This window comes from Staurois parvus, unplaced genomic scaffold (genome assembly GCF_062004578.1).
Source record: "Staurois parvus isolate SC_StPar_1 unplaced genomic scaffold, SC_StPar_1.0 ptg000586l, whole genome shotgun sequence".
NCBI lineage: Eukaryota > Metazoa > Chordata > Amphibia > Anura > Ranidae > Staurois > Staurois parvus.
In genome coordinates, this window is record NW_028318382.1 from 6031792 (window position 1) to 6055442 (window position 23651).

General features: G+C 41.4%; 1 protein-coding gene across 1 annotated transcript in view; it reads left to right on the forward strand.

Moving 5' to 3' along the window:
* The window catches only part of DOCK5 (dedicator of cytokinesis 5), a 188526-nt gene that overhangs the window by 13552 nt on the left and 151323 nt on the right, over window positions 1-23651 (forward strand). The window contains exon 2 of the mRNA XM_089692497.1: window positions 11995-12078. Within this exon, the coding sequence (XP_089548623.1) occupies window positions 11995-12078 (84 nt within the window). The remainder of the gene's footprint in view (window positions 1-11994; window positions 12079-23651) is intronic.

The following is a 23651-nucleotide window of genomic DNA, read 5'->3' on the forward strand; positions in this document are numbered from 1 at the left end:
AGCCCAGATGATTATCGTGTTTCTATCTGTACCCTTATAGGGGTTTGAGGACTTGTTTCCTGATATCTTGATTGGTGGTTGTAACATCTCACTGCCCTGGGGATCAGACTTGAACCGAGCTAGGGTAGAGTTGCCTGGTTGGGTTTCTGTCAACAGCTGTGAAGTGATTTGTAACATTTGGTAAATGTATTAGTTTTTCACCTGCCATTACCTTTAAGATGCCGGGAGACTAGTAACAGCTAGTAAGCCATTACCATTGTTGGAAAACTACCTAATTTTTTGTGCTGCTATTTTCAGCCAAATTCAAGAATTTTCAGACTGTGCTGTCTCCTTAATAAGGTCAGTAATAATAACAGCCACTAAAAAACTCAATTGTGCACTTGGGCGTGAAAAAAAACTAAAGTCTTTATCAAATGATAGTTTTGCCTTTTCAAGCAGAACACAGGTGTGTCAGTTATCATCAGTCAGCTCAGGTAGCAGACAGGTCAGACTATGCTCGTGTCTGACAGCCTTAGAGTTTTGCTCTGATAGGGGGAGAATACAAGTGAATAACTGCACAAACAACCATCCTTGAGAAGCAAGACTGTGCTTCTATAAAAATGTAGAATGTCCTACTAGAGCAGTCATTCTCAACCAAGGCTCTGTGGGGTTCCTCCAGAGGTGTCCAGGGGTTCCTTGAGCTGTGACTTATTGACCTCCTATTTAATGGTACCTGCATAGTTCTGGGGCTGTCCGATGCCACATTTTATCTATCCGTTAAGAGCGGTATTCTGTACAACGTTTTAAGGGTTGTATTCTTTCCACCAGCCACCAACATGAAGCATTTTTTGCAATTATAAGCTCTAACGAGTAGGGCCTTCTGTTTCCTCTTGTGCCAAATTGTATTGTAACTGTAATGTCTACCTTCATTTTGTAAAGCACTGCGCAAACTATTGGCGCTATATAAATCCTGTATAATAATAATCTATGATTTGGTTTTAACAGGGGTTCCTTTAGACCCGAAAACTATCTTAAGGGTTCCTCTGGGGTGAAAAGGTTGAAAAGGGATTTACTATAAAGTGGAGATCTAGATTCCTCCAAGCATCCATTTTTGACTGGTTCTCTTGAAAGCTGAATTTGGACAAGGCAATTCACCCAGTTGAAGGAACCCTTTTCCCTAATGGGTGTCAATCCTTGTCTTACCTGGAATGCTGCAGAATCTCTTTCTAGAAAGACAGCAGTGATAGAGTTTGTCCAGCCAGCAAGGGAGTGACGCCATATGAAAAATGGTGAATGGTTAGTGAGTGGTTGTTAATAGTTTTACCTTTTTCCAGCAGAATGAAGAATATGTAAGTTATCAGCAGTTATGAGACAAGTAAAGACTGTGTGGGGTCTAAAAGCCTTGTGGTTTCTCTCTGACAGTGATAGAAGAATACAAGTGAATAACTACAAAAACCCATCCCTAAAATGAAAGCTTACGTTGTTCCACCAAAAACTGGACATTGAGATTCCTGCAAACGTCCATTCCTGACTGGTTCTCCTGAAAGCCAAAGCCAAATAAGCAATTAACCCAGTTGAAGGAATCAACCCCTAGTGGGTGTCACACCTTTGCTAACACCATATGCTGCAGGATCTCTTTCTAGAGCAACAGCAGCAATGGATATGGCCCAGCCAACAAAGGAGGGACTCCATAAAAGAAAGTACATGGTCCCTTAGCACCTGCACTGAACAAACAGATTCTCTTAAAAGAGTCGTTTTGTAATTGTTTGTCCACTTGAAAGTTCTGAGATTTATTTTAGAGTTTGAAACTTGGCAAAGTTGTCTCCCACCTGTGAGAGGAATCCAGCACAGAACTTATCACCTGTCTGTGAATCTGGCCCTCTATATCTGTCCTATGGAGAGAGCAAAGTTCAGAGGTGTTCCTCCTTCCTGCACACACACAGAGGAAACCTGAGTCACTTCTATTCACTGCTAAGCTGTTTTTCATGTCGGCTTCCATTGATTAAGCAATAACAGCAATAGCACGGCTTAATGACTGCCAACACAGGAAGTTTTTGGAAAGTGAAATAACATTATAAAGAGAGGGAACTGGAAACACGGGGGCTGTGTGCCCAGGAGCAGAGGCTGTCTATTATGATAATGCTGCAACAGACGTTTTATTAGATTGCTGGTATTAGGACATAGCTGTGTCTGCGATATTTTGCTGCTGGGCAGGTACATGTAGGTGGATCGCATGATAAAGCAGTGTCTCTTTTTACAACGGAATGCCTGTCAACTTTTTCCACATCTATAAAAACACATTCCCAGTTCAAATTCCTCAAGGCCTTTAGTCGAATGTCAATTACCACTGTTCACCCTTTATCTGGATTTCCAATTCTTTAATAGGAAATCCAGGTCTCAGTATTTCATACACCCAATGCTACATAAACCAAATCTTCGTAATTTATAATACACCCAATGTCACATAAACCAGATCTTCATGGTTTACAATATAGCCAATGCTACAATTTATAATGCAGCCAATGTTCTATTAGCTGGATCTTGGTAATTTATAAGATAGCTAAGGTTTTTTTTTAACCAGGTTTTAGTCATTTATAATATAGTAGATGTTTCTTAGCCAGGTCTCAGGACATTTTATAATACAGCCAAAGTTACATTAGTCAAGTCTCATTAATTTATAACACAACCAATGAAACATTACTCTGCTCTTAGTAATTAATAACACAACCAATGTTACATTAGCCAGGACTTCATAATTGACCATACTGACAATATTTAGTAACTTATAGTATTGTCAGTGTTGCATTAGCCAAGTCTCAGTAATTTATAATATAGCGAACGTTACACTAACCAGATCTCATTTATATTGTAGCTAATAGTACATTAGCCAGGTCTCAGCAATTTAAAATACAACCAATGTTACATTAGCTAAGTTTAATTAAGTTACTATACTGTACAGCCAATGTTGCATTACCCAGGTCTAAGTTTTTATAATACTGCTAATGTTACATTCGCCAGATTTCAGTGATTTTTTTCTTTTACTTTCAGTAGATTTTTATTGAAGTTTTGACAGAACCAAACAACCAACATCAGTATCCAAATAGATTAGCACAAGAGATAAGAGGATAATGAACAGATGATGAATACAGAGGGGAGCACAGAATCTGATAGATGCCAGCAATAACATAAGCTCAAGAAAATCCTAGGAAGGACAATATTCATCATCCCCTATTTATCACACAGTTCTCTCCCAGAGAAAAAACCCAGTAACAGATACCTTAGGATTATGCCTTAAATATACATGGCACTTTAGAAACTGGTAAGAGACTACCAGAAAGGAAACGAACAGGTCCGGAGTAAAATGTTAAGGTGGCACCTACCCCCATCCTCAAAAATAAATCATAAAGAAACCTTCATATATTCAGCCCAGGGTTCCTGCGTTTTTTCATATCTAGTCACTGTATCATGAAGTATACTAACAGGGTTCTCCTGCAGCATGATCCAGGTGATTTTCTAAATCGCCAGGGTCAAAGAGACTGAGGGTTGCTTCCAAGCTCTAGCAATGGTCATCTTTGCCCCCAGTAGAACAAAGAGAATCAAGTGTTGTAAATGTCGAGGAGCATCCTTCCTGCAGCACTACATAAAGCCACAGAAAGGAGTCTGAGGAATGAGTAGCCCCGTAGCTTTATGCAACATAGTAAAAACACCATTCCAAAAACCTCTCAGCCGTGGACATTCCCACTATGAATGAAACATGTATCCATTTATGCCACATCCCCTGAAACAAAGGGGAGAAGCCGATGGATACATTTTTAGCTAAACGTATTGGAACCAATGACCATCTGGTAAGTAGTTTAATGTTAGCTTCTATTAAAGTTTATTTCATGATACCAGAGTAGGATCTCAAAAAATGCTTATGCCAGACTTCACTTTCAACCTCTTCCCCAAAATCCTTCTCCCAGTCAGACATATAAGAAAACTTCAAAGGATAAGCCAGTAAAAGTCCTTATATGAGAGAGATACACGTTCTTTGGCCGGTGTCCTGTGTGCACCACTTTTCGTATGGAGTTGACCCTACATTGATCTGGCTTATTGGGCCCAAGGGAAGGTAAAATTGCGAGATCTAGAAGAAATAGAACCATTCTGCTTGGGGCATTTCTAGAACCTCGATACAATAGTGTAGCGTAAAAGGCCTCCTTATGGGTAAAAAACTGCTCAATCTGATATAGCCCCTTGCCAAGCCACCATTTAAATGCCTTAATATCCCTTCCTGGTGGAAAGTTAGGATTATTAAAAATGTGGACCAGCGGACAGAAGGAGGAAACCAATGCGGAATTATCCTTGAGTTTGTTCCATAACGACACCGATTGAGACAAAGTTTACGCCAGGATAGGCAGACTGTTCTGAGGGAGACCCCACAGTAAAAAATCTAATGTGAAACTGGGAACTGCCATCCTCTCCATATAGACCCAATCTGGTTTATTATTTCTCCTATATACCACCAAGAGTTGGGTTAGTTGTGCCACCTGATAATACCTATGAATGTCAGGAAATCCTAACCCACCCCTTGTCTTAGGACAGAAGAGGATCTTTTTAGTGAAGAGACGGCCCTTGTTGCCCCAAAGAAACCTAATTACTTAAGATTGAAATTTCTCCAACTCCAATCATGGGACAGGAATGGGGAGAGGCCTAAGGTAATATAGAAGCTGTGGGAACAAGGTGATTTTAACTGAATGTAGTCTGCCCAGCCAGGAAAGATGATGTCCTGACCACTTCTGTAAATCTGCATCAAGTTTGCAAAGAAGTGGATAATTGAACTTATAAAGGGATTCCACAGTAGCCGTAAACTTAACCTCCAAATACGGAATGTGGGAGTCACTCCACTCAAAGGGAAATTTATTCCTTTAGTCGAGTAATCAAACCTGCTGGAACAGAGACATTCAGAGTTAACCTCCATACCCGACACCCTCCCAAAATCCCGTAATAGGAAGACCACCTTGGGGAGTAGAGGTTAACGGAGAGATCAAGAACATCAAAAGGTCATCCGTGAACATCCCGTACTCGTGTTCTTGTGGACCGCAGTGTACCCGGGTATATTGGGGTCAGTCCGGATTGCTACTGCAAAGGACTCCATTGCCATAGCAAAAATTAGGAGGGATAAAGGACATCCTTGGCAAGTACCCCGAGCGATCTGGATCGACTGGGAGTACTGTTCTTTAAAGTGAACCTGTGCTAGCGGGGAAGAATAAAGGGCCTGCAGTATGCTTAAAAAACATGGACCAAACCCCCAGAACTCTAAGACCCTAAAAAGGTAGGGCCAAGACACCATGTCAAAGGCCTTCTGTAAGTCTATATATAGTATAAATCTTTCCTGGGGGGGACCACCATCTCAGTGGAAGTACAGCAGGGACACGACATTATTATTTTTATTATACAGGATTTATATAGCGCCAATGGTTTGCTCAGCGCTTTACATTATAGTGGGAGACAATACAGTAACAATACAGTTCAATAAAAGAGGGATTAGAGGGCCCTGCTCCTTGGAGCTTACAATCTAGGAGGGAGGGGTGAGTGGTACAGTAGGTAGTCACTGTGGGGGATGGAGTGGTTGGAAGAGTAGAGGATATTAGCATCAGAATTAGCAGAGGGTGGGATAGGCTTCCCTGAAGAGAGAGGTTTTCAGTGAACGCCGAAAGGCAAGTGGAGTAGGTGATAATCTGATAGATTGGGGTAGGGAGTTCCAGAGGATGGGTGACGCCCTGGAGAAGTCTTGGAGACGAGCATGGGAGGAGGAGATAAGGGAGCTAAAGAGTAAGAGGTCTTACGAGGAGCGGAGTGTACGGTTTGGGTGATATTTAGAGATAAGATTGGTTATGTAAGTTGGGGCAGTGTTGTGGATGGCTTTATATGTCATTGTCAGAGTTTTGAATTTCATTCGTTGGGCAACTGGGAGCCAGTGGAGGGATTGACAGAGAGGGGTGGCGGATACGGAACGGTTAGTGAGGTGGATGAGTTTCGCAGCAGCGTTCATGATAGACTGGAGGAGGGATAGTCTACGATGAGGTAGGCCAATGAGGAGGGAACATTAATCACTCTACGGATCTGGTCTGGTCCCTGTCTTCCTGGTATAAAACCTACCTGATCTTTATATATATATATATATATATATATATATATATAAGCACTAATAAAAGAGGATATGCGTTTAGCTAAGATTTTAGTCAAAAGTTTAAAATCATTATTGATCAGTGAAATAGGTCTATAGTTACTAACATCTTAGCCGGTTCGGGGACTACGGTAATATAGGCCATGTTCACGAAGGGATCCAGATGCTCCCCGTCCCATAGGGAATTAAAGAAACAAGCTAAATATGCTGATGGGGTGGAAATAAATTTTTTGTAATACAGAGAAGAAAAGCCATCCGAGCAGAGCCTTTCTTGGCCTGCTTGATTACTCCAATAACCTCATCCCCAGAGATGGGGACCTCCAGCTTGTTTCTGTGAGCCACCGTCAGACGGGGCACTGGTAAGTCCTACAAAAACAGATTTCTGTCATTTTCAATACAGCACATGTTAGGCCTCACTGGGTGTAAAAAGGGCATTTAACATTTTTAGTTTTTTGGACTATAAATGCCTCTCTGTGTTTGCCAAAGTGTCCATGTACACATTTTTTGTTTACAGGCATTAAGAGGCCAGGTAGTTTAGAGGCAGAAAAAAAAAATACAGAGTCAGCGCGTTCAGGAGAGGTGCAAAAAAAACTGCTTAATGCATCTAAACGCGCTAGCACATTTAGGCATAAATTATTTTCTGGCCAATGAAATAAACGAATGCCAAAACACTTGATGTGGCTGAATGACTTTGGGTGTCTTTTTTTTTTATTTTTTTTTATGCCACTTTCTCCTGCCAGGAGAAGTGTGTTTAGAAGTATGGCATTGTGCATGAGGCCTTAATATTCGCTAGATCTCAATAATTGTTTATGCAACATGTTGCATTCGCCTGACCAATTACTTTTAAATGCAGATTATTCTGGAACAGTATACATTTACACTATTTAGCCATACTCATTTAAATTATATCACCTACAGTAAGTCTACATTTGACACGCGGAAAATGAGGATTTAAGCTTGAGAGAATTTAGCCGGCCACATGTACTACAATCTGATTGTACAATCTCCTTTAGATTTTACCATCAACTGCATGGTGTCCAGGCATACTTGAATGTATTGTTTAGATAGAACCACACTAGTGTTGGTCAATCTAAAGCAGTGGTTCTTAACCTTTTTGGAGGTACTGAACCCCACCAGTTTCATATGCGCATTCACCGAACCCTTCTTAATTGGAAAAATAAAATATGATTTTTAAAATTCAATACATAGGTATATATTTATACATAGGTGCACAAAATGAACAAAACCATTAAGAACAAAGAACAAAACCATTAAAACATGATTTTCACACAAAAACAAAATAATGAATATTTACCGCAAATCAGTGTGACTTCTGCTGTTGTCTTTCAGAGGCCAGTTCAGAAATGCGCGGCATTACCTTGGCAAGTGCCACTCTCATGTCATTTTCGCAACAAAATCTGTTCCTTTTCTTCGTCTTTATGTCCAGCATCCTCAAAGGATTGCTCGCAAAGATATGTTGTAACAAACGGTATGAAAATTCATCCCCCATAGTAATTCATCCCCCATATAGTAATTCATCCCCCATATAGTAATTCATCCCCCATATAGTAATTCATCCCCCATAGTAATTCATCCCCCATAGTAATTCATCCCCCATATAGTAATTCATCCCCCATATAGTAATTCATCCCCCATATAGTAATTCATCCCCCATATAGTAATTCATCCCCATAGTAATTCATCCCCCCATATAGTAATTCATCCCCCATATAGTAATTCATCCCCCCTATAGTAATTCCTTCCCCATATAGTAATTCCTTCCCCATATAGTAATTCATCCCCCATAGTAATTCATCCCCCATATAGTAATACATCCCCCATATAGTAATACATCCCCCATATAGTAATTCATCCCCCATATAGTAATACATCCCCCATATAGTAATACATCCCCCATATAGTAATACATCCCCCATATAGTAATTCATCCCCCATATAGTAATTCATCCCCCATAGTAATACATCCCCCATATAGTAATTCATCCCCCATATAGTAATTCATCCCCCATATAGTAATTCATCCCCCATATAGTAATTCATCCCCCATATAGTAATTCATCCCCCATATAGTAATTCATCCCCCATATAGTAATTCATTCCCCATATTAATTCATCCCCCATATTAAGTCCCCAAGTCCCCCCTGTGTCAATTCACTTACCTTTGCTCCGCGCGTTCCTCTCGCTGTATTCCCGCGCCGTTCCGGTCTTCAGGGCGGACTGTGAGAGGAGCCTAGCTCCTCTCACGTTCGTCACGCTGCCCCGCCTACACACATCCTGACAGCCAATCACTGGCTATCAGGATGTGAGTGGCAGCGAGACTGGCCAATCATTGCATTTGAGTCCCTGCCGCCCAAAAGGAGGGAGGGGAGCGGGCGCCCGGCACACAAGAGCCGCGGCTTGCCGATCACTGGGCTAAGCGATGTTGCGTGACCACCTGCAGCCAATGATGGACAAGCGGGGCATGTCATCACAAATCATATGAGTCGGGTGTGGGTCACCTCCGCCGAACCCCCGAGACTGACTCACCGAACCCCTGGGGTTCGATCGAACTCAGGTTAAGAACCACTGATCTAAAGGAAATGACACAGATGTTACAATTCGATTGTAATATGTGTGTGGTTAGCACTGTCTGTTTATTGAAGACTACATGATCTTTCAGGGTCCCTGTTTCAACCACAGAATAAGGTCAATATACTGCAGAAGGGGTACTTATTGTTAGGGTTTAATTTAGGGGTTGGGGTAGGTTAGTGTTATTGGGTTTAGGTTAGAGTTACATTTGGGGATTGGATTTTGGGTTACATATTAAAGGAAACCTGTAGTAAGAGAATATAAAGGCTGCCATGGTTGTTTTCCCCTTCTAAGATTACTAGTTGCCAGGCTGTCATGGGATGCCGATGGTGTCAGTATTTTTGAAGCAATGACCTTGAACAAGTACCGGGAGTCCTGATTATTTTCTCCATATTTGTTCTGGGTCAAAGAGTCTGAAATGAGCATTGAAAGTGGAAGTAAATGTCGTTTCACTTCTCTCTACTCTAGCACATCGTAATATACATATAATACTTATAATATATAAGAAGGAAATAGAAAAATGACCATTTCAGTAAACAGCCACAACACTTTGTGGCTGGGAAGAGCATTATTTATAATCTGCTTTTGTTTGATGAATTTCTTCGTTTCTTATTGGGAAATTATCAGTATAGGTATATTTATTTCATCTGAAATCTTAACATATAATCAGAGTGCCTTATCTTCTACATAAGGGGTCTCTAAACTTTGAGGGGACTGGGCTGTGGCCAGTGGGAATAGAAAAATGTCATTGCATCAATGGAAGTAAACAATGCCCCATCATTGGTATTAGTAGGAGTCATGGTATCTTATTGCTGGTATTGGGGGAGAAATGGTGCCCTTTTGTTGGTGTCATTGGAAGGAATGGTGTCCCAATGCCAGTACCAGTGGGAAGAATAGTGCCTCATTGTTGGTGTCAGTGGCAGAAATTGTGCCCCACTGTTGGTGTCAGTGGGAGGCAAAGTGCCTTGTATTAGTGAGAGAAATGGTGACCCAAGGGTGGAATAAAGTCAAGCAAAGGGCCACAGTTTGGAGACCGTTGCTCTATATTATTGCTCTGCTGCCGGTATTCTTGATATGTCAAGCACCAAGTCTCATTCTTAATCTGGGTAGCAATTTCTATAGGCTTTAGTGGTGGTGCTACATTAAAATGACAGTAGTTTGGTTGCTTCTGATGTCACCAATCTCAGTGACTTTTCCACCCTCTCCTGTAGAGGCAAATGGAAAATATAAATGCTCCCTATGGTATGTCTATTGGGTGGTTCATGGAGCAAATTTCATTCATGTGTTATGCGGCTACGACATGTAGCGAACGAACGCCAGCTCAAACATGGCCACCACCACCATGCCCGTAGCTACCAAGTCTGACTTCCATGATGATTCTCTGCTCACTCTGGCACTGCCTGAGCACCTCATTGGTGCCTGAATCTTAAACAGAACCCAGCCATCACCATATTCGAACTAAAGAGGTGAGGAACCAGCAGGCCAGTTGGACTGGTTTGAGATGAGAATTGTAAAAAAAAAAAAAAAAAAAAAAAGCCCTGTTTGGCTTTTATTGTTGTCTTTGTCTTAGCTGGTGGAATTCATCCTCTCTATTTGTCTTAGTGACCATTGTTTTCAAAACAGAAAGTGATGGAAAATCCATTATTTTACAGTTGTCCCCAGGACAGAAATAAAGTGCAAGTCCTCCAATGGGGACATATGTTCTAGTGACACCTGTTTAAGAGGCAATTTCCTGTTGGGTCTTTGGGAAGGAATGTAAAGTGGAAAAAAATGTACCCAATGAGAAAAAAGCCATAAAAAAACTGCTCCACAACATGCTAAAAGAGGCACTGGGAAGTTTTAGATTTGCACATGCAGTTAGATAAAGGAAAACTTAAAACAAGCTCAATATCTCTGGCAAGGCAGCTCCTACACAGCAAGACTTCTCTCGATTGGCACCCAGCAGTAGCTCAAACTGTAGAAATGTGGAAAGGAGTGCCAGACCAAAATCAGGTAAGAGTCCAAAATCATTTTATTTGCTAAAAAGTCATATAAAAACACCAATGCATTTTGGGGGAAAACACCACTCCCCTTTCAGCAGGGCTTGACACGGGAGAAAACTTGGATGGAGAAAACTGTGACTTCTCAGATCTATATTAGAACTGGTGTGGAACTCTTCCCACGGAGGAACAACTTGAGAGTTGATGAGCAGAAATGGAGCCATGTGTTAAGTCCTGATGAAGGGGGGAGTAGTATTGCCCAGAAACATGTTGGCTGTTTTTATCAACATATACATTGATCTTGGACTCCTTTATCTGACTTTTGGTTGGTGTTCCTCTCTGTATTTCTGTGGGTATAAAGAGCTGAGAAGGGTTCTAATCATTCCCTTACACTATCCAAAACTAAAAGCAAAAAAAAAGGCTTAATGTGTTTACAGTGACTGTCACTTTTTATAATACCTGTATCAAAGGTATCTCTGCAAAGAAATGGAATAATACTTACTCCTGCCATTCTGCGTTTTCTCGCCAAACCCCACTAACTGAAGTATCTTCAGCATCTGACTCACTTTTGGGTGTGGCAATTGACTGGTCCCTGGTCTGTTCTGTCGATTCCTTCCTCTGGCCCCTACATCACTACTGAGTACCTTATCACTCTTCATGCCCTTTACATATGGGGAATTACTTTGCAATTTACAGAAGATAGATGGGAAATCTGCTAATGTTTGGGATTTCAGTTCGGTACACAGAAATTTAGGACACTGGATTCTTAGCAGGATCAACAGTCATTTTTCTGTACCTGCAGAAAATGTGTTTGGTCTGAAAAAAGAAAACAAATGCAGCCACAAAATCTTATGAGTGATAGGCTGCAATATATCCCATTTGTTTTCATGACTTTAGATGCGCCTTCAACGACAACTTGCGTTTCTGTGCACTATGAAGAACATGTAGAGAAGATCTGAAAGATGTTTTCTCACCTTTCCTTTTTTTTTTTTTTTTAATAGAAAAGATGAACAAACACATTCATTTTATTGATGTTTAAAAAAAGAAGTAAACATTCTGATGCACTTTAACAATGCATCACAATGCTCATATGAACACTGTAATGGATGCCTGCTGGTGTGAATGAGCCCTAAAACATCCTCCATTCAGCTTGTATCCATTTGGCAGGGATCTCACACTACATAGTTCTTGGTAGATCTATGAGATTGTGTAATGAGACTGATGTGTTGTCTGCTTTGGTTCTCTATGGGATACTAATCATTTCTGTACTTTCTTCTACAGCCATCTACAACTTTCAAGCAAAAAATGAAGAAGAACTAGCCTTACAGGTGGGAGATTCAGTGCAGATATTTGAGACATATGAAGGTAAGGAGCTCACTTTTTCGATATTCTGTTGTCTGTCTGGACCAAATAAAGGCACTTTACAAAGACAAAGGTCATCTGTCTGAACGAATTCCTTTGTTACAGTACCATTGTAGTACAGAGGAGTAAAATATGGGATTTTGAAAGGGCTATAACCAATTGGGTATTCTTACCAAAGCTGAACTCCATCAGATGTAAAAGACAAATCATTGCAGCTCTGTACTTATTAATATATTCAATAAATGTACTTTTAATGTTAGCAGTGTAAAAATCTTGATGTCAGCCTTTGACATCAATCTCTGAACAGCAGAGCTCAGACAAGGAGAGGGAGAATCAGCACTGGGAGCCATTCAGAAGTATCTATATGCTAACAATGAACATGCTTATAGGAGAAGAGAGCTCAACCGTCTGCTGACCCTCTCTTTATTGTGGCAGAGACAAGACCTGAAAGTGTAACTTAGCAGCACAGAAAAATCGGGGCATCTGCCCTGTCAGTACGGGATGGGTTGTATGGCAGAGCTGGGTAAATTTCAGGACTGGATGGGCAGAGATGCCCTCCTTTGGCAGGTAAAACAGATCCCTTATATGTATTTCAACCATGTATTTAGCTGTTTGCTTGGAGTCAAGCTTTAACAAATGCTTGTTTTTTGTTACCCAGTAGTGCTTGGGTCCGTACATTTTTTTTTTTTTTAATGCTGCAAAATTGACTGCCTGATATTTAAGGAAGAATTTTGCTTAGCACATTTTATACCACAGGAGTTCAATCTATGGGCTGTATGTGTCCCCAGTGAGTTTAGCATGCAGCCCGGGGCCCGTCTGCAGGGATGCATTAGGTGCCATGCAAGCACAGCAGCCATGGTGGCTGATGCAGACAAGCCTGTCTGTAGGAATGCTGGGGATGCCATGCAAACATAGCAGCCTACATTGACAAGCCAGGCAAATGCTCCGCTGGAGGGATGCCGAGGCTGCCATGTTTGCAATCGCATCAGCAGCAGGGAATGCAATCATCAATACATTAGAAAAATGTATTTTTTATATACAATCGGTGTACCTGAATTTTGATATTTGGTATCGGCATCCTGCGGTCCCTGTACAACGGAGCTCAAAGACAGGCGAGGAGAAGCAGCACAAGGGACTGTTCAGCTGTGTTTTAGAACAAGCAAGGAGCATGATGAGAAGAGAGCAGAGAGATGGCACACAGAGGGGCTCTTGTTGTTACTTCTCCATTTACTGTTCAGTCATAAAGTGGGAGTGCAGAGGAGTCCTATAAGTAAAAGTATAACTGCAGCAGAGATAGATCAGGTCATCTCCCCTGCCAGACAGGACTGTGCTGTGTATATCTCAGGTCTGCATGGACAGGCATATAAACCCTTTTGGCAGTGAAAGCAGCTGCCTTATCTTTAGTTATAGCCTGGAGTTCAGCTTTAGAATGCACACAAGCATTTTTGTAAGCTCCTAGAAGCTGGTATTAGCATTTTTTTCTGCTCCTAGAAACTAAATAGTTTTTTCCCATGTGTCCATGGACAGTATTTTAGGTGCTTAGCGTTTTTGAGCTTTAGCGTCTAGGAGGGAAAAAAAAAGTTTTCTAGAGTTTTTTTGGAGTGTTTTTCTAGCAGAAAATGCTAAATGCTCCTAAACGCTACTAAAACGCTCCTAATAGCCTTTCTTTGTAGTTTGTTTTTTTTCTACATGTACTGTAAGAACGCTAATAAAATGCTGGTGCTCCTAAACATTTCTAAGCGCTACTACAACGCTACTAAAAAATGCTATTACCAGTGTTTTTTGAGCTTAAAAAATTGCTAGTGTGCATGGAGCCCTGAAGTATCTTCAAAGATGCTTCAAAGTTTTTTTTTTTGTTTTTTTTCATGAAAATATTCCTTGGTACATTATGTATAGCACATATGTGCAAACGTAAATATCAGTCAAGTGCTGCACTTCACCTGTGATTTGAACCAAAACAACCAACACAAACGTTTCTTAATAAGTGTCCACAGGGGCGGACTGACCATTTGGAAACTCGGGCACTGCCCGAGAGCCTGGGGTCAGTAGGGGGCTCCATGAGATGCCCCTGGTACCTTTTTTATAGGCTTTTTTGAGTTTGGGCAAGGACACAGGTGTCCCATGATCCCCTATTGAGGGCCCTGGGTCAGTAGGGGGCCCCATGAGATGCCCCTAGTACCTTTTTCATAGGCTTTTTTGAGTTTGGGCAAGGACACAGGGGCCCCATGATCCCCTATTGCCCGGGGGCCCCATGAGTTGTCAGTCCGCCCCTGAGTGTCCATGTGTTGATATTCTGTATGGTTGTATATGTTCACAGATGCTTGAAATGCAAACTGCTTCTTGAAACACCTCGTGCATCTATACACTGCAAACTGATAAACGTGTACATCTCCACCAGATGTGCTCACCTGATGTATATGACCAAACCGCTAAGTGAGGTCATACATGGCATGTGCCCCCTATATGGATTAATGTCTTGTGTCCGATGAGCATGAATCTCTTCCATTCTCCTAGCTCTCTTCCTCCATCAAATATGCACTGAAAAGAGATGCCCAAAACATAGTGCTTTATCGTTACAAAACATTTATTAATAAAACAATATCCAGTATTCCACTCACACGTATGATTTATAATATCGCATCTTCTAAAGTAACTTTTTATATAAGGTTTTAATCGGCGTCAACAAACAATGTGATAGACTAAGGGCATATGGCTACTCACATTTTAGGCTGCAACAATATGGCGCCCAGGTGCCCTCTGGCATGCTTGCCTGCCTAGTAGTGTCAGTTGACTTCCTGCATCAGCATTAAATATCCTATTATTGCTCTCACTCAGCCCATAATGTTCATGCTTCCCTCTACTGGCATCTAAGGTCTGCCTACGTCCTTGCACCAAGGTTTTATTGTGCATAAATTGTGTTCCTTCTTCCAAACCTTCATAGTTCTGTGGCTGGGATTGCACAATCAAGGTGGCTCCAGGAAGACCCTGCATGGTGGTGGAGACACCCTATTGGCAGATATACCAGACTGCAATGACAAATTGGACCACAACAATAGAAAGATATTCAGTATCTTACTACATATACAAGCTGTCAATGCTTTCCATTAGAGATGAGCTTAGGCATCGTCTGAACTCATCTACACAAATTATGGCTCTTATTTACTCCAGTGTGACATGGGACTGACCCAGCATGCAGGGTTTTTTTTTTTTTTTTTTTAACCTCCCTGGAGGTATTCCCGAGTGTAGCTCGGGGTAAAGTTTCAGCACCACAAGCGGTAACCTCGAGCTACACTCGGGAATACCCTGCAGCGCTGCTCCGGGATCTCTTCTTCACTTACCTTGTCCTGCGCTCCTGTAATATCCTCCCTGCAGAGTCCACGGCAATGTCCTCCGGCCGATGCCGGCATTTGTCTTCCGGGTTCCATTCCCTGTGACGTCAGGATGTACGGGGACGGAACTGGCAGGAAATTTGAAAATTGTAGAAGTGACATTCACTAAAATCACATAGTAAAACATTACTGTATCAAACCATTTCACATACATTTTGTCCCTAGTGCTTTGTCCTGTGCCCTGTCTGCATTTTTACTGTTCTTTCTGCCTGGAAACTGAGAAGCGTCCAAAAAGTGTCCCTTTAGGTAAAAAGTGATTTTAGACCAGCTAGAGAACAGCGATAGTAAATCAGAACCAAATATAGATTGTATAGCAAGCGCCCACTGTAGTGAAAATTCGATGCAAGCTGCTAGAACACCAAAAAGGTAACCAACATAACCTTCCAAGACAATATATATAGAAAAAAGGGTGCAGCGCTAATGCATGTAGAGCTATAACAACATGAATTGAAAAAAGTGTGCAACTAATAATCTTATTAGATCATAATTAAAGGTTCAGTTTATTGTCCCAAAACCACACAAGGAGTGTGATATACAAATTCTGTCGTATCTCCTTTTCAAACCACGATAAATGATCCATAGGTGAACAGGAAATAAGTGAAATACGCACTTACCAGAAGTGCGTTTAAGGTACGCGTGAAAGCAAATTCCTCTCTCATCAGGTACATCTGGGTCCTTGGATCTCAGGTCAGGCTGCGCTCTCGCTAAACATCCATCATGGCCAAATTCCCTGGTTCCTCAGACACTTATGCACCTTTGGGGTCCCTCCTTAAGTTTGGTACTGAAAGGGTGGCGCTCATAAAGAGCCCAATAAAGGACATCACATAGCGTGATACTGCATAAAAGACTTTATTTTCAAGTAAAAGTCAAAAATAAAAAACAAAAGTACTGACCGCAATAATATGTGCTGGCCACCAAGCCCTGGACCCTTTTGAGAACGTGCATAGCACAAAACGCGTCAAGGGGGGCTACAGCATCTGGAGATTTAAGCCACCGTTGGTGGCCAGCACATATTATTGCGGTCAGTACTTTTGTTTTTTATTTTTGACTTTTACTTGAAAATAAAGTCTTTTATGCAGTATCACGCTATGTGATGTCCTTTATTGGGCTTTTTAAGAGCGCCACCCTTTCAGTACCAAACTTAAGGAGGGACCCCAAAGGTGCATAACCAGGGAATTTGGCCATGATGGATGTTTAGCGAGAGCGCAGCCTGACCTGAGATCCAAGGACCCAGATGTACCTGATGAGAGAGGAATTTGCTTTCACGTGTACCTTAAACGCACTTCTGGTGAGCGCGTATTTCACTTATTTCCTGTTCACCTATGGATCATTTATCGTGGTTTGAAAAGGAGATACGACAGAATTTGTATATCACACTCCTTGTGTGGTTTTGGGGCAATAAACTGAACCTTTAATTATGATCTAATAAGATTATTAGTTGCATACTTTTTTCAATTCATGTTGATATAGCTCTACTGGCATTATTAGTGCTGCACCCTTTTTTCTATATAGTAAATCAGAACCACTTGCAGAATTGAGTGATAATGATTCATAGGGAAATTCGTCATCAGACACTGAAAACGATTTTGCGACTTTGCTCAGTGATGTGCGAACTTGGCGCTTTATTTCAAATGTCAGTGTTTTTGGTTTGATTATATTAAATTAAATTTATTATTATTATATTTTTTTTTTATGATTATTAAATTCTAATTTATGATTTTGTGTTTCAAATTTTAACATACCCGGAATGTTTACTAGACTCTTGTTCAGACAGATTTCAGTGAGAAAAATGACAGGCCTACAATAAAAAAAACGACATATTTCCATGCATAAAATGTACCGCTTTGAGCACAGAAATATGGACATATTCAGACCGCTAGGGAGGCTACATTGAAAAATAAGCTCAAGTTCGGAGTTCAGCTAGAGATGAGTTTGGAGGACGCCTGAGCACATCTCTGCTTTCCATCAGTTTATTAAGGTTGATGCTTCTCTGTACTTCTAGCTTCTGCATCAGGCAGAATGAAACAGAGGAAATCCTATTAGCTGATCTCACTGGCTGGCTGTACTGCCTGCAGATCAGTAACCAGCCTAGTTAGGGGAATGTACCTGTTCACGAGGAACTTGTACAAGCCAACACTGACAGCCTTGTGACACGGTGTGCAAAATGTAAACAGGTCAGCACAGGTTATAGTGAGCCTGCAAGGGAAGGTTATTATGTAAAGGGAAAAACCTTACTGCTCTGCCAGTAAGTGTTTCATTTTTTTTAAACTTCCTTTACACAAGAACTCAAGTTCCCCTGTCACATACAGCCAGCAGAGACCTGCAATGTGTAACATATTCCTAAGCACTATCCACCGTTTCCCCCTCAGCCCCCCCACTGTGACAGCAGATGGGGATTTCTCTCCCCTGCAGCTGGTGTCCCATTTAGGGCTCATGTACACGGGGCATTTGGAAAACTCTTCTGAATGATGGAAACTGACTGCTGGAAAACGTAGATTAAAAAACGTCAGTTTAGCCACGTTTACATACCGCGTTTATATGCGTTTAGAAGCGTTTTTAAAAGATAACCTCAGGAGACCTTTCAAAAAGCCCAGAATGCACTAATTAACTATTTCAGACATTTTGAGAGCAATAGAGAGAGCAGAAGCAGAGAGAACAGTATGTGTTGAGATTACCTGTCTTTTCTGGTTGTATTCACTATGGATCCCATCATGAGAATAATGCAGCACGTTCTACTATTTTTTCCTTCACGAGAAAACTAGAACTGGTGTGTTAGCACTGGTTTGCTAGGTCCATTTGCATACATGGAAATTGCTTTGTATGCATATCTGTTGATGAAAAAATGCTCTGGACAGCATCTGGATATGGAACAGTTTAAAAAGCACTTCTAAACGCAAATGCTTATAAACGTGGATAACCGCGTTTACAAGCGATTGGCATTTGAAATGCTGGTAAAATCTACTCCTAAATGCAAGTTTGGTGCATTCAAAAAAACGACTGTAAACTCAACTGCCTGTAAATGACTGTGTACATGGACACATAGGAAAAGTTTAGGGAGAGTTCAGGGGCTGCTGAAAAAAACGCTGAACAGCTCCTGAATGTCAGTTTAGCAGCTGCAGTGTACATGAGTCCTTACAATCAGCACAGTTCTCCGGGGCTCCACCTGCAGTCACACCATTCAATCATTTACATATATTTGTGAGTGAATGAATAAACTATAAGTTCTGTCTTAAAAGATGGACTTGTAGTATTCAGTGGACCGCAAGTGTGCTAATCAGCATGCTTGTAGTTCATTTTTTTTCCAGCTTCCTAACTGAAAGCGCATTCAGAGATACAGACAGAAAGCTTCCAGGATGTGCAGGAGTCTGACACTGCACCTGTGATTTGCTGAAAAACAACATAATAAATGAACATTTTTTTTCCCTATATTATTGCTAATTCTAATATTATGTGTATTTATTTATTTTTAAAGGTAAACTTATCCTTTAAGGGGGACTCTGATGGGAAACGTGATGTAAGGGGGGACTTTTTTTTTTTTTTTGGCCCATGAATTACATGTATTATATATGACATGACCCTCAAACTGAAAAGTTTGGAGATCCCTGGTCTATAGCAATATATCTGAGATCTTCCCATTGGGCACAACAGGTGTTTTTTTAGAGCTATCACCAAATAAGATGAGCAATGACTTGTCCAACTCATTATCCTAAAATACCAAATTTGCCAAACTGTGCAAACCCCTGAAGTATAACTAAAGGCAAAATGTTTTCTTCCAAGTTTTGGATAGAGTGGAGAGGGAGTAGAACACCTTTTAGGTTTTCATTGCTGTCTTTGTCCCGGAGATTCACCCTCTCTATTTGTCCTGTTTACCATTATCATTGAAAGTGAAAGAAAAGCCCAAATTTTGGGTTGTCCACAGAAAAGTAATAAAGTCTTTTAAGTGGAACACTAGTTCTGGTGACCTGGTGGTTCCAAGGGATTCCCTTAATTTGCAGGGATTTCCTCTCTCTTCCTGTTTCAGCTATGGGACAGGCAGTTAAGGGAAATCAATGCAATGGGACACAGATGGAAAAAAAAAAAAAAACCTGACGGGCTATATTATTATTATTATACAGTACTTATATAGCGCCAACAGCTTGCTCAGCGCTTTACATTATGGAGGGAGACAGTACAGTAACAATACAGTTCAATACAAGAGGGATTAGAGGGCCCTGCTCCTTGGAGCTTACAATCTAGGAGGGAGGGGATAGTGGTACAAGAGGTAATTAGCTGTGGGGGAAGGAGTGGTAGGAGGAGTAGAGGATTCCAGTATTAGCTGGGGTCAGGGTAGGCTTCCCTTAAGACATGGGTGTTCAGAGTGAGCAGAGTAGGCAATAGCCTGATGGCTTGGGGTAGGGAGTTCTAGAGGATGGTTGAAGCCCTGGAGAAATCCTGGAGACGAGCATGGGAGGAAGAGACAAGGGAGCTAGAGAGTTGGAGGTATTGTGAGGAGTGGAGAGTACGGTTTGGGTGGTATTTAGAGACAAGATTGGTGATGTAATTTGGGGCAGTGTTATGAACGGCTTTATACATCAGTGTTAGTGTTTTGAATTTTATCCATTGGGCAATTGGAAGCCAGTGGAGGGATTGGCAGAGGGGGGTGGCAGATGCAGAGCGGTTAGTAAGGTGGATGAGTCTGGCAGCAGCATTCATGATGGACTGTAGTGGGGATAGCCTGCGGTGAGGTAGGCCAGTGAGGAGGGAGTTACAGTAGTCAATGCGTAATATAATATAACCCTCCATTGCTTTATTTTAAATGGAAAATAAATTGCCCAGATTTCTACTTTTAAGTTGGTGAGAAAACCTCACCAACTTAGAAAAAAAGTGCAATTAAAAACACATAAAATTGAGTATTGTTTTTCCTTTCCATAATTATTTTTTTTTTTCATCCACTTGCAAAGTGTCCTTTGAACTTGCTAGAAAAGTTGACTAGCAAATTCCCTAGCACTGCTCCCTCCCTCCTTGCACATCATAGCCCTCTATTATTCTAGGAAAGTCCAAATACTCTCTGTGCTGGTCCAGCTCCTCTGCCTCTCTCTTCAGCCTTTTTACTTAACCATTTATGTAGCTGCTGGGGGAGGAGCAAAGGGAAATACTATAGATTATCACTTTAATCTGAGTCTACTGGGGCTGCTGTCGTTGCATCTAAGACGATAGCACCCCAGCAGCAGTCTCAGGACTTTTGGATGTCTACATAAGGGAGGCCTTTAGAGGTACATACCATGCCTGGCATATGTTAAATGCACATATAATCTTAAGGGAAGATTTTCGTTGAATAGTCAGATGATAGGGTCTCTTTAAAGCAGCCTTTTTCAACCATGGTGCCTAGGTACCCTGGAGTGCCTTCAAGTTTCTTCCGGGGTGCCTTAGCAAAATTCCTAAAAAGTAGCTAAAATTGTATACGAGCCAGCGGATGGCTCAAATCTGCCTTTTAGTTATTCAAAGCTATGGGGTTTTATTGTGCACCATTAAAATCTTCTAACCACCAGGGTCCTAACAACCAATTACCTTATCAGTTGATAGGACATTGGGCACCTGCACATCATCCTTGTTTGCCCCTCTCTGTCAGCATTGGGGTCACATTAGTGGAGTAAGAGACAGAAACTGAGGGCGAAGAGAAACATTGGAATACTAGTCAGTACCAGTGTGAAACGTATATTGCTTTTTGAAGAATAAATCACCTCTAACATTGGGTGCCCTATGTGTGGAATGTTGGTGCAATAAGTAAAACTATTAGTTTTTTTTATATTTTAGAATGGGGGTGCTTAAAAGATTGTGGATCATTTAAAAGGGTGCCTTGACTGCAAAAAAGGTTGAGAAACCCTGCTTTAAAGGATTATTCCACTCAAAACGTATTCATCCTGTCATGTTGTCTAGAAAGATAAATACAGTCGTACCTCGGTTTACGAATTTAATTCGTTCTGCGGGACTTTTCGTATTGTGAAAAATTTGTAAACCGAAACCCAGTTTCTCATAGGAATGCATTGAAAACCAAATAATCCGTTCCGGAGGTCAGAAAAAAGTAAAAAAAAAAGTCTTCTGTTCAAAACTCTTTATAAAGTGCACTTTTAAGGCATAGTACTGTACAGGGACATGATTAAAAAAAATTAGTAAATGCACTGAAAACCAATTAATCCGTTCGTATTGTGAAAAAAATTTGTAAGCCAAGGCATTATTTTCAATGGATTTTCGTAAACCGAAATTTACGTTAACCAAGGCATTTGTAAACCGAGGTACGTCTGTATATGATATATCGGCTGCGTAACTGAAGGATATCATTAAGGGATATCACGTTATAAATTTTTAGCTGCGCCCAGTGCCAGTGCACACTGCCACATGTGCTACTGTGGTGCCATTCATTTTGAATAGCACCCTATTGCACTTCAGTGCACGAGCCATTTAATACATCTTAGCACATAGGTGTGAACGATCCGTGCAATGCATAAAAAAGATATATCATTTACCATTTTACATGTTTTGTGGGCAATTTAAAAATTATTTAAACATTTTTTTAAAAAATGAACTGGCTTCATAGTGCAACGCACATAAAATGCACGTGCATTAAGACAACATACTGATGTAAAACATCCTTTTGTGTGAAAATAAATTTTATGTAGTGTAGTAGAAAAAAAAAAAATAGGAGGTGTGTGTGTGTGTGTGAAAGTTGCATGTAGGGTGAAGGCAGATGACACAAACTACTGCTTGAAATTCTTGCTATTTAAACCACATAAAAAGCCTGCTTGTGACTTTTATGTACACTTTGGGTTTAGAAAATATTGTCTGAATACAAGAGACATGTATTCCTACTTGAATCTTGATGTGATTTGTGTATTTGTTCCAAATCTGTGCATAAACTTTGCCTATGTACAGGAACTTCCTGTAATAAAGACCGGTTACTGCTGCTCTCTCTTCTTTTGCAGGGTGACTGGTCTTGTCTCCGCCCCCTCCTGCAGTTTTCTGCAGACAGCCTGTAGTGGGTGGAGCGCTCAGCTCTGCTCATTGTGTGTGCAATGGGAAGGTGGACCAAAGCAGGGTCCATCATCAGAGGCACCAGAGCTGACACTGCACCAGCTACACTGATCCGCAGCTCTTTACCCAGCTGGCTCCCAGCAGAGCGCACCGAAGCCGCCTCCCTCTCCTCCACTGTCTATATGTACACGGGAGGAGGAGGAGAGACACCGCTGTGCATGTCTGTGCTAATCTGAGGTCTGTACTGATTTCCTTATATTTTTCCTGGGCAGAGGAGGGGGACAGAAGGGGGGGGAGTTAAAAAAAAAAAAATAAAAAATGAGTGGGGGGTTAAGAGGATATGTGCTGGGGGGGGCACTTTAGGAGGGAAGAGAAGCTATGCTAGAAGTTAGTTTTGAAATTTAAATCTGATCCCACAGAAGAGCACAAGCCCTCTCCCCTCCCAAAGCGCCCACCCTCTCTCTGTACTGAGAGAGGGGGGTCTATAATGATGGAGAAGGGTCTGTACTTAGTGGGAGGGGGGTCTAAACTGAGGAGGGGGATCTATACTTAGAGGGGAATGAGGTCTGTACTCAGGGAATGGGGGGGGTCTGTACTGAGGGGGAATTATACCTGGTGGAGGGGGGGTCTGTACGGAGGGGGAGGTCTATACTTGGTGGCGAGCAGGAGCATATTTACTGTAAGGCGGCTTTTTTTCAGGGGGGGGGGGCGGTACCACGGGGGTAGGGAAGTGAGGGGGGTGCCAGCAACGGTCACTATTTGTGTTACCTAAGGCAGCACATGACCTAAATACACCACTGGATGCATCACTAGAGGGGTCACCAGCAGGAGAAAGGAGGTCCTGATTCCCCTATATATATTTTTATTGAGACCTCATTTAGAATACTGTGTCCAGTTCTGGAGCGCTTACGTACAAAAAGATTTTGATAAGATAGAATGGGTCCAGAGACAGGTAACAAAAATGTTGGAAGGTCTGAGGAATAAAACATATCAAGAGCGACTTTAGAAAGTTCAGTCTGGAGCAGACTTTCTCAACATTTTGAAGACAGAGGAACCCTTTACATAACTTTCCGGCTTCAGCGAACCCCTGCTAAAAACTACAATACCTACAGCGCACGATAAATTTGTGTTATAGTCAGTAGGAAGAATGCTCCTTACACTTGTGGTCATTGGGAAGAA